At 49.8% G+C, this 16,326-nt stretch overlaps 1 protein-coding gene across 1 annotated transcript; it reads left to right on the top strand.

The window, feature by feature from the left end:
- The first annotated feature begins 279 nt into the window (after positions 1-279).
- LOC100384535 (uncharacterized) lies at positions 280-2,426 on the top strand. Its single transcript, NM_001351949.1, has 2 exons — positions 280-1,314; positions 1,433-2,426. The coding sequence occupies exons 1-2, from the start codon at positions 714-716 to the stop codon at positions 1,912-1,914; spliced, it is 1,083 nt and encodes a 360-aa protein (NP_001338878.1). The 5' UTR covers positions 280-713; the 3' UTR covers positions 1,915-2,426.
- The last annotated feature ends 13,900 nt before the right edge of the window (positions 2,427-16,326 follow it).

Below are 16,326 nucleotides of genomic sequence, written 5' to 3'. Positions count from 1 at the left end.
AGAGCAACAGTACTAGCTGATCAGTGATCCATTAAGCTGGGAGAGCAAGAAAAGACATCCAAACGCACATGCAGGAAACCCTAAGCAAATCAAGCTTCATGGCTTTCTAACCTTAATAAACTCCTCCCACATGCATTTGCTGGTGCGCAGATAGAGCCAGCAGGAAGGAGAGAGAAAAGAAAAGGGCAGTCAAATTCAGTAGGCCCCCACTCGATCCGGGTCCAAGACGCCCACAGAAAGGGAGGGGAGACGTGAGGATGAAAAGGCAATGCATGCATAGAGCCAAATAGATGCCACTTTTTCTTCTTGGTCCTTGCATTGCTATCTCAATACGTCATGTGATTCTACAATGTAAGCGTGAAGTCGAAGTAGTTCTTGGTGGTACTTCAGCCCTCATGCATCTCCTCATGCATGCAATGCAAGATCGATGCAATCCTCATCCTATATAATAGATATAGCTTGATAGCTTCCACCGACAATGGCACCACGCCTAGCTAGCTACTGCTAGCTACGGCTAGCAGCTAGGATACAATCCTCTTGTGAGATGAGATACTAGCATGGCATCGCCATCAAATAATGCACTGAGTGATCTATCTCTCACCATGTCTGCCTTCCCAGTTGGCCATTTCCCACTACAAATAGCGAGCTGATTCATCGATCTCAGCAGTCAGCACGTAGCTCAGAGCTAGCTAGCAGTAGCACCAGCAGCAGCCATGGACGATACCATGGGCGGCAGCGCCACCCGTGGGCTGCTCGGCCACCAAGCGCGAGACGACGAGCAGGCGGCCAGGAACGTCGTGGTTGGCGCCGGTGCCCTGACCGTGGCGAGGGACTACCGGAGGGGGAACTGGACGCTGCCGGAGACGATGCTGCTGATCGAGGCCAAGCGGAAGGTGCACGAGGAGCGGCACCCGGGGGACCAGGGCCTGGCGCGGTGGCGCTGGGTCGAGGACTACTGCTGGCGGGCCGGCTGCCGGCGCAGCCAGAACCAGTGCAACGACCGCTGGGACAACCTCATGCGGGACTACAAGAAGGTGCGCGCGTACGAGCTCAGCGGTACTGGGGCCGGCGCCGGCGGCAGAGCGCCCAGCTACTGGGCGATGGGCAGGGAGGAGAGGAAGGAGAGGGGCCTCCCGACCAACCTCCTCCGCGAGATATACGACGCCATGGGCGAGGTCATCAAGAGGAGGATGACCATGGGCTGCTGCGGCAGTGGCGGAGGCGGACTCACGGCGGCGTCCTCTTCCAGCCTACTCGACGTTCCCATGCAAGCTTCCCCGCTCGCTCAAGTCCTGCCACGACCTCTGCCTCCCGGTACTTATTGGTCGTCTCGTCACTGTCTGCATTCTATTGCTTGGGCGCCATTTCTGTGGTCCACGATGATGTCGTCGCATACGCATGATTGTTTTCTTTCTCCATGCATATGATCAAGAACAAGGGACGCACGGGCATTCCAGCCCCGAGTCGCCGGAGAGGAAGAGGAGGCGGCCGTCACTGGACGAGCTGCGGCCAGGGAGCGGCACGCCGTCAGCGCCAGCTGGAACGCACGCCTGCCGTCAGGGACGACAAGGACGCCACGGCGAGGAGGAGGAGGAGGACGACGGGGACGAGAGCTCCGCCGAGTCTGAGACTGAGTACTCCGACGACGACTACAACGTCCTGGGCGGAGCGATCGGACGGTGCGCGGCGATCCTGTCGGAGGCGCTGGAGAGCCGGGAGGCCGCGGAGGAGCGGCGGCACCGGGAGGTGATGGCCGCGGAGGAGCGCCGCGGCCGCGCGCGGCAGGAGCGTCGCGAGGCCGGCGAGCAGTGCGTGGCTGGGCTGGCCGCCGCCGTGAACCAGCTCGCCGGGTCCATGCTGGCGCTCGCCGCCGCCAAGCACGAGGACAAGGGCGGTCCCGCGGCGCCCAAGTGAGACAAGGTCATCGTCAAGCGGAGATAGGGGGACGGGGACCGGTCTCGTCCCTCATGATGACGCCGCCGTGCGCAGCTGCTGGCGCAGGATGCATGCTGCTCCGATCCGCGCACGCGGCGGGCCATCGAACGAGTGGGCTTCGTCCAGATCGAGATCATCCTGCGCCTGCCATGCACAGTGCTGCTGCGTGGGCGATGCTCTCGTCTCGCAGCTCGAGACCGTCAGCGCGTGTGCTGCGGCGAGTCCGAGACGCCTGGCCCTTCTCCGATAGATCCGCTTGTGCATGCATGTGACTAGAGGCTACAGCTCGCTGGGTTGCTTTCATTCTGAACTTCTGATCGTCGTCCTGAATCTGACAGGTCTAGACTACTGTCGCATGATATGCATCTGATCCATGGTAGAGAAACTTTTTGTTTATGGTGTCATAAAAAATTGGCTGGTTCATGCATGTATAGCTAGCTTCATCCTGCTAGCTAGTTGGTAACTTATAAATTACTTCATGTGTTAATGTTTTAGTTGTCCATCACCATATATAACACGTGGTGGCGGATGCAGGACAAAATCCTAGGTAGTGCCATAGTCATAAGAAATAGATATAGTGGTAGTGACCCTTCACTCGAGAACGTCGTCCCAGAACCAGTTACGTGAGGTCATTTTCGTTACCACGTTTATCGACCCCGTTCCTTAATTCAGAGACTTTTGTGACTATGGGTTGGACTACGTCATAAGATACAATTCACTAGACTAGACCACTAGATAAAAGTAGTTTTAAAATGACATGCGATAGCGCAAAAGCAGCGATGCGGCAAGGTGGTGGTGGCAAGCGACATCCATTACCGCATTGTGATGGCACGAAGAGACCCTGGTTATAAAGCGAGTGCAACTGACGTCGCGATGCCAAGGCAGGATCCCATCGACAGCCTGATCGCCCATCAATGCAGACTAAGAGGTAAAGTAGACGTGTTATTTGCGGGATCTCGACGAGCTGGCGAGTAACGAGAAGGCAAGGTAGTGTTAGCAACGGGTAGGTTAGGTTATCCACTAACCGATCAGTCAATGACCGAAGGAGTGAGCGAGCCACTAGTGGGCCAGCGTTAGAGGAGGGAATCGAAAGACTCGTGGAGAGTGAGCCGAGAAGTGGAGCGTCGAGAAAAGGTTAGATTGAAACATAGTTTTTATTAGATTTGGCCTCACCTACTATATAAAAGTTTGTTTATTTTGTTGTATATCTAAACCTAAGTATAAGAGATTATAAAAATTGAGGTGGGCCAGTGCCCACCCCTTGGGTCCGCCTCTGATAGCATGATGAATGGTTGGTAGTATCTAGCTTGCACTGATATGGTAATAACCATGAATATATATAGGTATTATTTGGTTCACGAACTTTGATGTAAATGGAAACGATAATGTTCATACTCGAGTGAACGGTAACATTTTGGCAAGTGCTCGATAAATGGCAACGATAATGTGGTCATACTAGAGAGATCTGTCTCATCGATCGCCTCCTCGTTCATAGATCTTGCTACATACATTAATTCAATGGTTATATATGGGATCATCGATCTTCATTCCACCTTTAAAGCTCGTTATGCAGACAGTAAAATGAAGATGATCAATGGGAGAGAAATTCGTCTCCATCACCATGTTTTTTCTCTATGACCAACCTCACGCCGAAGTTCATTTCGTCGTAGTCGAAGATGATGCGGAGAGGGAATGAGAGAAACATTCGGGTTTCACATGGAGGAGCTAGCAGCAACACCTGGCTTGCATCGTTTGTATATATAGGACACATTTTTCTTGCTCGAATAATAATTTACATCTTTAATAAACCATATTATGTATATATGCATATTAAATTACCAGTTTAAGTATGTTTGCATACTTATTTTTTTAGAAACTATTATAAACAAACGTACTATTAATTTGAAAAAAATAAAGATATAATCATGTTTGAATAAATATTTATTTAAAGAAGGTTTACCTATATCAGAGGCGGATCCAAGGGGGGTAAAGTGGGCCATGGCTCTCCCTCAATTTTGTACACCCTTTTATGCCTAATGATTATTTAATATTAAGTGTAGAAAAAACAAAGTTTTAGATAGTATAAAGTCTTATTCTAAATCTCTAAAACTAATAGCTAATTGCTAAAATTAGTCGAGAGGTTTAGAATGGATTAACTAATTGTTAGCTATACCCCTTAAATAAGTATTAGTTGTTGAATGGATCACGATGCCCAAGAGGGGGGGTGAATTGGGCTTTTCTAAAAATCAACACTAATTAAAACCTAAGCAAGAGCTAAGCAAGAGCCCAACTTCACCCCCAACAACTAGTACTAAGAATATAATACTAGAAATGCAACAAAGCTAAGATAATACTTCAAATACTTGCTAAACAAATACACAATGTAAAGTGCTTGAATTAAGTGCGGAATGTAAAGCAAAGTTTAGAAGACTCCTCCAATTTTTCCCGAGGTATCGAAGAGTCGGCACTCTCCACTAGTCCTCGTTGGAGCACCCGCGCAATGGTTTCGCTCCCCCTTGGTCCTCGCAAGAACCAAGTGCTCACTACGAGATGATCCTTTGCCACTCCGGCGCGGTGGATCCCTCGAGACCGCTTACAAACTTGAGTCGGGTCACCAACAAGATCTTCACGGTGATCACCGAGCGCCCAACGCCACCAAGTCGTCTAGGTGATGCCGATCACCAAGAGTAACAAGTCGTAGACTTTCGCTTGACCAAGAGAAGCCTAATGCAAGTGGTGTGTGCTCTAGGTGGCTCTCACTAGCGCTAATGAGGAACAACCGCGGATTATGATTCTCTAATCTCCTCACTAGGCTTTTGGTGCTTGCAATGCTCTAACAATGTGCTGGAATAAATGTGGAGTGCAAGACATTGAATATGGTGGGTGGAGGGGGTATAAATAGCCCTCACCAACCAACTAGCCGTTACAGGCATTTCACTGCGCAATGGCGCACCGGACAGTCCGGTGCGCCAACGGTGCGCCACCGGTGCGCCAACGGTCGTTTCCAACGGCTAGTTCTGACAGTAGCCGTTGGACTCATGGCACACCGGACAGTGAACAGTTCACTGTCCGGTGCACACCGGACAGTCCGGTGAGATGTCCGGTGCGCCACTAAAATTCAACTCCCAAACCTGCGCTCTCGGGTTTCTGCGGAGGGAAAGCCTCTGCCGCGGACCAGCCTGGCCCCACCTGGCAGAGGGTGCACCGGACAGTCCGGTGCACACCGGACAGTCCGGTGCCCCAAGGCCAGAAACACTAACTCTTGTTTTTCAGCTGATTTTCAAATCGGTTTTCGTTCTAACTTGTGAGTGAGTTCTAGAGTGACACCTAGCACTGTGTATGAGTGTGATTGTGCACCAACACTACACTAGAACTCTCTTGGTCAAACTACTCATCGACAACCCCTCTTTATAGTACGGCTAAAAGAGAATAAAAGACCTAACTAAACCGCGAGTGTCCACATCTCCTTGACACTCGGACTCCGTAGACCTTCACCTTTTGTTTCGTCGTTTTAGCCGTCGCTTCGAGTTCTTATCTCCGGGATTGTTTTCACCGTTGTAGTACTTCTACCTGTCATACGACCTAACTTACCATTTGTCTCTGCAAAACACACGTTAGTCACATATAATATTACGTTGTCATTAATCACTAAAACCAACCAGGGGCCTAGATGCTTTCAATCTCCCCCTTTTTGGTGATTGATGACAACCCTACAAGCTTTGTGAGAGTAGTTTGTTTTGAAGTTTCTGTCAATAGAAAGAATGGTTAGTTATACTCAGTAATCTTTGACAAAAAGAACGTGTACCATAATAATAAGAGTGAGCGCATACACATCATCAGATTCTTGTTCATATAAAAGTGAAGTTAAAACAATGAAACAAGAACTAGAGGACTGGTGATAAAATATAAGGTGAAAACATAATAAACATAATACACACAGTCAATCATAGGCAACGAGAGTATATGACGAGTTTGTGAGCCAAAAACATCAAGCTAGTACAGAGGGTAGCAAGCACATATATTACATCAAAATGACTCTCTACTAACTCTCTAACTCCCCCTAGCTCTCACAACTCATATCTCTCCCCCTTTGGCGTCAAACACCAAAAGGGACCTGAAGCTAAACATCTGAAGCAGGAGGAGGCGGCGGGGGCACATCCGGTCGCGGTCGAGGCAGCAGAGCGAACGCCGGCGGAGGGTCAGAGTCAGTCTCGGATCCAGGATCTGCGGTAGAAGCTGGAGTTGGTACTGACTCGGACTGAGGCCGCGCTGCAGGAGCTACCGGAGCAGAAGCGGTCACAGATACTGCCACATCGGCAGTGGTAACAGCAGATGCTGGTGGCACTGGCGGCTGCGGGCAGACAGAGCTGAGAACCGGAGAGGTGAACGCCAAAGTGACCGGCCGGAGCGGAGAGGTACCAACAGGGGGTCCTGACAAAATCGATGGCACCACTGGAGCGTGAAGCGGAGGAGGTGGAGCAGACTGAACCGGAGGTACTGAGATACCAGAATGCTGAAGCATAAGAGCCATGAATGCCCTACTCTCAGCCCGATCCTGCAGTAGCTGCTGCTGAAGTGCATCCTGCCTGTCCTGCATGTTCTGAAACATCGAGAGCATCCTCTCGGATAACCGGGCATGCTCGGCCGCCAGGTGGGCCAGAATCGAAGCAAGAGCAGGGTCCATAGCCTGAGGAGTAGGAGGGGCAGCACTAGAACTCCCAGCCTCATGATCATGTGAGCGTGGAGGCATAGGAGGCGGAGGCGGAGGAGGAACCCCAAAATCATCATCATCATCATCATCAGCTGTTGTACCCTGAGTGTCAAACTGTCGAAGAGCTGCATCCTCGGCCTGAGAGTCAAACACAGGAGCAGAAGCTGGCACAGGAATCTCAGGCACAGGACGGTAGGATCCAAAAACGAGGCGTGAGGCCTCAAGGGTGCTCTGAAATCGAGGGGGCTGAATCAGCTGCGCAAAGATGTGGCACAAGTAGTGAGCATAAGGCAACTGCCGACGAGCACGAATCCCATCCAGAACGGTGTCCTCGATCTCACAAATCAGGAAGTCCACAACGTCAAACTCAGAGTGGGAGACCAGGGCACCAAGGAGCCAAAGCTGTATATGAGTGGTAGCCTCCCTGTATCCCATCCTAGGCAGAAGAGTCCGTCTGATGAGCTCATATAAGTACTTTGCTGCTGTAGTAAAATCTGCCGGTGAACGTCGCGACCCATCTGAGAAGGGCGGGCGGAACAGAGCCGCGACGTGAGCTGTACCCGGAGCCACACCGCCGTGAGGGCGACGAGGAGGGTCAGAAGTGCCGTAGCAGAGGCTGTGAAGACGAGTCGTCGACTCGGGAAATCCAAAAAGATGGCGGATCTGATTGGCAGTAATGGTGACATCCTCGCGCTCAAAGCAAAACCTCATCCAGTGATGATCCGGGTCAATCCAAACAGAGGCGTAGAAGACTCGTACCCATTCCTCAACATACCTGTCGCTGGTAGTTAGAAGGGTCTGAAGGCCAGGCAGATAGGTGAGGTGCGCCTCAGAGTCAGCACCGGCTGCAAGCAGAAAGGCTGGAAGATCCAAAAGCCGGTGCACTCGCAGAGCTATCTGAGCAGACATCTGAGCTCTGAAAAACGACTCCTGAATACGTGTGCTGAAAAGGTCACCTGCTGCAGGGTCTCTCTGAGCTGGTAGCCAAGACTCCACGGGTACGTATCTGAACCTACGTACCCGTGCCGTTGTAGCACGCTGAAGGTCAAACAGTCGAGGATCCGTAGCCAGGGGTCGAACCTCAGTCTCATCGCGCTCCCGGAATCGAGGTGGAGGGACAGGAGGAGCTGAGGCGGGAGCGGGAGGAGGAGGAACAGTGGAAGCTGGCGTAGTGGAGATAGCGGGTATGGCTGTGGAGGTGGATGGGGCAATAGGAGTGACGGGAGCAGGCAGAGTGGGTGGCGGAGTGGAAGCGGAGGTGTGAGTGGAGGAGCGAGGCCGGGAGGTGAGACGACGAACACGGTAGGCGATCTGATCTGACGGAGTCTGCGGCTGATCTCCAAGCTCGGCCTGCACAGCGGCTGCTGCAGCCGCTGCCGCTGCACGGGCTGCTCTGTCCGTACGCAGCTTCTTGCGGCCTTCCTGCTGCTCCAAGTAAACAGTCTTGCCCTTGACCTGCCTGAAGGGGCGACGAGGATCCTCATCATCGCCTCCCCCTGGCGCCGACACATTCTTCGTGCGCGGCATCCTGAACTGATGTCTGCAAATGAGAGAGAGTGACTAAGCACAGAGCAAAAATGACCGATAGATTTATCAAAAGATGAGATGACTACCTGGAAAGCTCACACGAGAGGTGACGATCCAGGCAGGACGGGAGACGGCACACGAGCAATCAAGGTCACTGAAATGACAGAAGAGGTGAGCACGTATTAGTCACATAGTCATAAGTATATGAAATGTGAATAAATACATACACAGAGAGATATGGCACAGAAAACACGAGACGAGACGATCGATAGGTCAAACGGCGTGAAAACGACGTTTGAATGATAAATAGTGCCATAGGAGGTTTGGAATTTGAATTGAGACACAAAACGACATGGAATGGAGCCGAAACTTCACGAATAGGTTTATGAGGGTGAATATGAGTGAAGTGTGTGCTTGGTTTGAATTTAGGCGAAGAAAAAGAGATTTGGGCACTCGACTCGGAAACGATCGCTCGAAACGAGGAATTTGGTGAAATTTAAGCCTGGAAACTCGGATTGGCGTGAAATTTGGCAAGGATGTTGCTGGAAGTGTTGTGAAGATGCCTGAAAAATTTGGGTTCAATTGGAGCATTTTTGGCTGGTTTGGGCATTTTACCGAACACGTGGCGTGCGAGGAATTAGGGTTTCGGTGAAACGGCTATTTGAGGTGGGAAAACCCTCCCGAAGGAGCTAAGAACCTGCAGGGATACTTAATACACACAGAGACACACATACCACAACAGGGATTCACTAGATTTCTCAGGATTTGGAGTTTTTGCACAAAAGGGAGAAGTGGGAGCCTCTGCTCACCAGAACAGAGGGAGAAGAGAACTGAGGGAGTGGTCTGCTCACCGAGGAGGGAAGGAGAGGGACACGAGGTTGCCGGAGCCCAGTCGGAGACGGTGGCCGCCGGTGGAGGGAGATCGCCGGCGGGGGAGAGGGAGGTGCCAGAGAGACAGAGAGGACGGCTGGCGGGGGAGTAAATGAGCCTCTGGCTCGGATGCGGGCTGGAGGCCTTTTTTTAAAACGCGATATGGGCGCACCGGACAGTCTACAGTGCCTGTCCGGTGCACACCGGACAGCGCACAGTAGCTGTCCGGTGAACCACCGGACAGCGCACAGGAAAACGGATTTTTAGCGCGCAGCTGCCGGTGCACCGGACATTGCACAGTGCAGTGTCCGGTGCACACCGGACTGTCCGGTGAGCCCAGACAGAGGGGAGTTTGGAAAATTTTGAATTTTTCTATCTAACTCCCAACCAAACCAAATCCCAACTTATAATCACACAAAATAACACTTGTTGGGACAGGTATTGGCACCCTCATATACTTTTCAAAATATTTTGCCATAGGCTAGATAATTTTTAGAGAAAATAGGCAAATGGTGAAATTAGCATTTTGGCTTGCACTATTGGTTTTCATGAGTTATTTGAGTTTTGAATACTCCCCCTAAGTGCAGTACCTCATGCATATTTCAAGAACCAATAATTGCATAAAAAGTAAGAATTGAAGTGCTAAAAGCGTAAAACTAAGACTTGTCAAGTTTGACCCGAGTTAAGCTTTTTCACTCGCTTTGTTGGCGGTTATCTTAACTAGGTTAGACAAGCCCTAGATGCAATACAAGGAATTTAAACATGCAATGCAAGCTTGACAACACTATTTGACATTTTACATAAAATTTCTGAGATCAAGAATATTTAGTTCATTCCTCAACATGCAAAAGCGGGTCTTATCAAGTGGCTTAGTGAAAATATCCGCTAATTGATCTTCCGACCTCACTCCTTCTAAAATGATATCTCCTTTAGCAACATGATCTCTAAGGAAGTGATGACGGATATCAATGTGCTTGGTGCGAGAGTCACTACTACAGGTATCCTCTATACAGGCGGTCGAAATAGCCTCTACACAGGCGGTTCCAGGAACCGCTTGTGGTGCACCGCCTGTGATGTAAAACAACATCACAGGCGGTCAAGCAAAAAATTGTTGGAGTTGAGAATGTGGGAGACCAAGATGAGGAATACAATAAGTATGAAGAGATGTTCGTCTTTAACGGTCCAGAGAGAATCAAGCGTGTGGAAAAGAAAATTGATAAGAACTTAAAGCCATACATGCGGAAAAATGGTAGTTCATGAAAAATTGTATGAATCAAATTGTATTTGTTATCATGTATGATCGACTATGAATTGTGGTTGCCAATTAATTTAAAATCTCTCTAGTTATCTATGTGTGCTATTATAATTCATTTAAATTGTATTTGCATATTATTGTTAAAAATTAAATATTAATTCATTTAAATTGTATTTGCTTATTTCTGTTAAAAATTAAAATTATTTTCATATGTAAATTGTATTTTCATATTTTTATAATCACAGGCGGTTTTGTCTTAGGGTCCGCTTGTGAAAAGGATAGAGCATCACAGGCGGTCCTAAACAAAAACCGCTTGTGATACTATTACATCACAGGCGTACTAAACCGCCTGGGACATCACAGGCGGTTTTCTAACCGAACCGCCTGTGATGTAAAAATCCTACCGCTTGTATAGAGCCAAATTGTACTAGTGAGTGTTGTACAGGATTATTAGCAATTTTAACAGCACTCTCATTATCACACAACAAAGGTACCTTTTCTAGAACTACGCCATAGTCTAGAAGAGTTTGTTTCATATATAAAATTTGTGTGCAACAAGCACCTGCGGCAATGTATTCCGCTTCGGCAGTTGACAAGGCAACACTATTTTGCTTTTTGGATGTCCATGAAACTAGTGATCTACCGAGCAGATGGCATCCCCCAGAAGTACTTTTCCTATCAATTTTGCAACCGGCATAATCCGAATCGGAATAGCCAATTAAATCAAAAGTAGCTCCTTTGGGATACCACAGACCGACGCTTGTGGTGTGCCTGAGTGTAACGCCCTGAATTTGGGGGTAGAATTTTTTCTTCTTTTCTCTCACCAAATTCGGGCGTTACTCTCTTTTCTCTTTCCCCGTTTGCTCCTTCTTCCCAATTTCAAACCAGTATAGCGGCAGGTGTCCGTGTCATGTATAAACCAAAACCTAAGTGTCATGGGTGTTGCATCATGCCGAAGCGCATTTCTTTGTCTGATGATGAGTGTTCGTCTTGTTCCGTTCCGGATTTCGGTTCGCGATTTAATTCCATTTAGTGGTCCGCGCTCGTCGTGGGTTTTCGATCCGCGAAGTGGCCCGGCCCAGCCCAACCTAGTCCAGCCCAGCCCAACCGGCCCGGCCCGCCCCGGCCTGCGCGCCCCTGGCGCCCAAACCCCCATGCGCCCCCCCCCCTCCCCTCTCTCTCTCTCATTTGGATCTCCCGCGCAAACAACCTCTCCTCTCCCTCTAACACCTCTCTCTCCCCGTGGTGCCCTAGGATTTGGAGACGGCGATCATCGGATTTTGGACCCCGAGGTGAGCTCCCCTCCCCTCCCCTTCTCCTCTCTCTCTCTCCCTCTCCCTCCTCTTCTTCCCCCCGCGCGCGCCCTCCCTCTCCCCATGCCCGCGCGCGACCCCGCCCGCCCCCGCCCCTGCCCGGCGCGGCGGCGCCCGTCCCCGCCCCTGCCCGGCGCGGCGGCGCCCGACCCCGTCCCCGCCCCCGGCCCCGGCGGCGCTCGGCCCCGCCCAGCTGCCCTCCCCGGTGGCGCTCGCCCGCCCGCCCCCTCCCGTGGCGGCGCTCGGCGCCCGTCCTCGGCCTCCCCTCGCGCGGCCCCTCCCCCTCCCTCCCCGGCGGCGCTCGCCCGCCCGGCCTCCCTCCCCGGCGGCGCTCGGCCCCCGCTCGGCCCCCTGCCCGCCCCTCCCCGGCCCCGCGCGGCGCTCCCCGCCCGTCCCGGCCCCGCGGCGGCGCCCGCCCGTCCCGGCCCCGTGGCGGCGCCCGCCCGCCCCCGCTCCTCCCCTGCTCGCGCCCCCGGCGTGGCCCGGCGCGGCCTCCGGCCCCCGGCGTGTCCCTGGCGCGGCACCGGCCGACTCGGCCGCCCCTGGCCGGTTCAACCCCCCCCCCCCCCCCCCCCGTTCGGCCGCCCGTTCCCGTCCCGGCCTCGCCCGACCGTGTCCCCGTTCGCCCGCGCTCGCGGTGATTATTCGTTAGTTAACGTGCTGCGTCGCGCGCTTCGCCGCGCGACGGATTTGTCTAAATTCAGATTCTATCTTGTGTTGCGTCGTGCGCTTCGTCGCGCGACGATCCATTTTTGTTTCAGGTTGTTTAAGGTGTAACGCCGCGTGTGTATTCACGCGACGTTCCACTTTGGACTCAGTTTAGTCGACGTATGCCGTCGTGCGCTTCGTCGCGCGACGCTTAACGTCTCCTCGTAACTAAGGCGAAGTGTCTCATTGCGTGCTCGGTCGCGCGACGAGTCGTTAACTTCTTAATTTGTTTTAGAGAGCTTTGTCGCGCGTCTCGCCGCGTGACCATCTTTTTATTTATCTCCACCTGCTGATAATAATTAGACATGAACCATGACTTTACTTTACGCTAAACATAGTGTCTACATTAAATTTCCTTCCATTAAGCGAGTGGTTAATTTATAATCATGTAACGTGATCGTTTCTCGACTGTCTTTTCCTCTTTCTCTCTTAACCGTACTCGCGAGCCCGCGTGGAACGTCTGTTTAATTATTGCATTCTATTGTATGGTGTACTGTTCTTTTGTATTAAATATGTGGATGCATGTATGTTTGCAATCGCATAGAGAACGATCCGGTTGAAGAGCCCGAGGAACCCGCAGGAGAAGCCCCTGAGCAGCAAGCGATTGGTGGAGGCAAGTGTCCCTTGACCTATCTCTGTCCTATTCATTCTTTAATTCACCTCCCGCTTTACACATTTATGCCTAAGGATTGACTAGCTTTTGTGATCCATGTCCTTGTTCACCTATTTGGGTTGGATTATTATTGTTTAGCTTTATGCTATTGCTTAACTCTAATCAATGAACATGATGAGATTATCTATGATACGCTGTTTTCCCTTCTCTTATTATGATGTTGTACTTGTGGTCATCAAGGGGGCTCGAGCGGTTTCTCGAGTGCCTCTCCGTAAGGACCTGTTCTATGGATGACCGCCCGGGAAAACAGTGCAACCATGAGGGTGGAATGGGATGCCCTTAGCTGAATAATTAGAGGATCCGGGGTGTAGTTCACTTAGCCGTCGTGCCGTCAATGGGGCTCGGTGTATGCGGCTCGCTCTGCCAAGTTTGGGTTCGCCCCTTGGGGAGGAGTGCGGTGCATTTAGGAAACCTAACGGGTGGCTACAGCCCCGGGGAATCTTTGTAAAGGCTACGTAGTGATGCCCTGCTGGGTCACCTTGGTAGTGATCAATGGAGAGTCATGATCTCCGGGCAGAATGGGAATCACGGCTTGTGGGTAAAGTGCACAACCTCTGCAGAGTGTTTGAAAACTGATATATCAGCCGTGCTCGCGGTTATGAGCGGCCAAGGGAGCTCCAGTGATTAGTGGTACTTGATCAGAGATGCTTTGGTACAGGTGGTTATGAGATCGATGGTTCTGGTTGTGACTATGGTGCTGGTAAGTGGTATTCTTTCCGTTTGGAAAGGGTACATCGGGCTAATAACTTGGGTTAATGCTAAAACTTGGCTTTCTATTAGTAAATAATAATCTGACCAACTAAAAGCAACTGCTTGACTTATCCCCACATAAAGCTAGTCCACTACAGCCAAACAGGATACTTGCTGAGTATGTTGATGTGTACTCACCCTTGCTCTACACACCAACCCCCCCCCCCCCCCAGGTTGTCAGCATTGCAACCACTGCTCAGGAGAAGATGAAGCTGTGGAAGGAGACTTCCAGGAGTTCCAAGACTACGACGAGTTCTAGGTGTGGGTTAGCGGCAACCCCCAGTCGGCTGCCTGTGAAGGCCGCGTTTACCTACGTTTCTTTTCCGCACTTTGATTTACTGTAAGAACTATATGGACGTCTCAGACGTATGATGTAATCAACTATTATTCCCTTCTAATACTATTTTGAGCACTGTGTGATGATGTCCATGTTATGTAACTGTTGTGTACGTGAATAACTGATCCTGGCACGTACATGGTTCGCATTCGGTTTGCCTTCTAAAACCGGGTGTGACACTGAGATACCTAAGAATTCTCTTAACAGCGCGAAGATGAGCTTTCTTAGGATTAGATTGAAATCTAGCACACATGAAGACACTAAACATAATATCGGGCCTAGATGCGGTAAGGTACAATAAACTACCAATCATAGAACGGTAGAGAGTTTGATTAACCGGGTTACCTCCCTCATCTAAGTCGAGATGTCCATTTGTAGGCATGGGGGTCTTGATTGGTTTGCACTTCTCCATGTTGAACCTTTTCAACAAGTCTTTGGTATACTTCTCTTGTGAGAGAAAGTTACCATCTTTCATTTGCTTGACTTGAAAGCCGAGGAAGTACGTTAGCTCACCAATCATTGACATCTCGAACTCCTTCGACATCAACTCACCAAATTCCTTGCAATGATAGTCATTTGTCGAGCCAAAGATTATATCATCAACATATACTTGACAAATGAAAATATCACCGTTATGTTTCTTTGTGAAGAGAGTTGTGTCGACGGTCCCGATCTTGAAGCCCTTTTCGATGAGGAAGTCGCGAAGGCGCTCATACCAAGCCCTTGGAGCCTGCTTTAGCCCATATAGCGCCTTGGACAACCTGTAAGCATGGTTAGGATATCTAGGGTCTTCAAATCCAGGCGGTTGCTCAACATATACAAGTTCATTTATGAAGCCATTTAAAAATGCACTTTTTACATCCATTTGATAAAGTTTTATATCATAGCATGATGCATATGCAAGTAGGATACGGATGGCTTCCAGTCGAGCAACCGGTGCAAAGGTCTCTCCAAAATCTAAGCCTTCAACTTGAGAGAATCCCTTTGCGACAAGTCTTGCCTTGTTTCTAACAATCACACCTTGATCATCTTGTTTGTTTCTGAACACCCACTTTGTTCCAATGATTCTTGCATCTTGTGGGGGCTTCTCCAGGGTCCAAACTTCGTTACGGGTGAAGTTGTTAAGTTCTTCATGCATGGCATTCACCCAGTCCGGATCCTGTAGCGCCTCATCTATACAAGTAGGCTCAACACAAGAAACAAAAGAGTGATGTTCAATAAAAGAAGCATGTCTATGTGATCGAGTAATAACCCCTTGTGAAGGACTCCCGATGATTTGGTTTTGAGGATGAGCTTGAAGTAGTGATGAGTTTCTTCTGTCGACCACTTGGGAAGAGGATCTAGGAGCATCAACATCTTCGGCTTGTACCCTTGCTTGTTCATGAGAGACAAATGTATCTTCATTTGCATGCCTCTCATCTTTTTCATCATCTTGTGGTACATTTGATGAAGAAGGCCTGTCAATGATTTGCACCTCTTCTTCATCTTCTTTTGGTTTGATAGCTCCAATAGGCATGTTCTTCATTGCTTCCCTAAGTGGCTCATCACCTAAATCATCAAGATTTTCAAGTGCTCCTTGGGAGCCATTAGTCTCATCAAATTCCACATCATATGTTTCTTCTACCATGCCAGTGGCATGGTTGAATACTCGATATGCTTTGGACTTTAATGAATAACCCAAAAGAAAACCAATATCACAACGTCTTTGAAACTTCCCTAGGTGATGGCGTTTCTTGTAGATGTAGCATTTGCACCCAAACACCCGGAAGAAGGAGACGTCTGGCTTTTTCCCATTTAGCAGTTCATAAGGAGTCTTCGCAAGTAGCCGGTGAGGAAATAGCCTGTTTGATGCATAACAAGCAGTGTTGACATCTTCGGCCCAAAACCTCTCCGGTGTGTTATACTCATCAATCATTGTTCTTGCAAGAGTGATCAAGGTCCTATTTTTCCTTTCAACAACTCCATTTTGTTCAGGTGTGTATGTGGCAGATACTTCATGCTTGATCCCAATTTCATCACAGTACTCATGAATGTTGGTGTTGTCAAATTCTTTGCCATTGTCACTTCTAATCTTCTTAATCTTGCAATCAAATTCATTTTGTGCTTTCTTGGCAAACTTCTTGAATATAGATGCAACTTCAGATTTGTCATGGAGAAAGAACACCCAAGTGTATCTTGAGAAGTCATCAACAATCACTAGACAGTAGAGGTTGCCACCGGCACTGACATAATTTGTAGGTCCAAATA

The sequence above is a fragment of the Zea mays genome, chromosome 5, assembly GCF_902167145.1.
Source record: "Zea mays cultivar B73 chromosome 5, Zm-B73-REFERENCE-NAM-5.0, whole genome shotgun sequence".
Classification (NCBI taxonomy): Eukaryota; Viridiplantae; Streptophyta; class Magnoliopsida; order Poales; family Poaceae; genus Zea; species Zea mays.
This window is presented reverse-complemented; position numbering and strand designations above follow the sequence as displayed.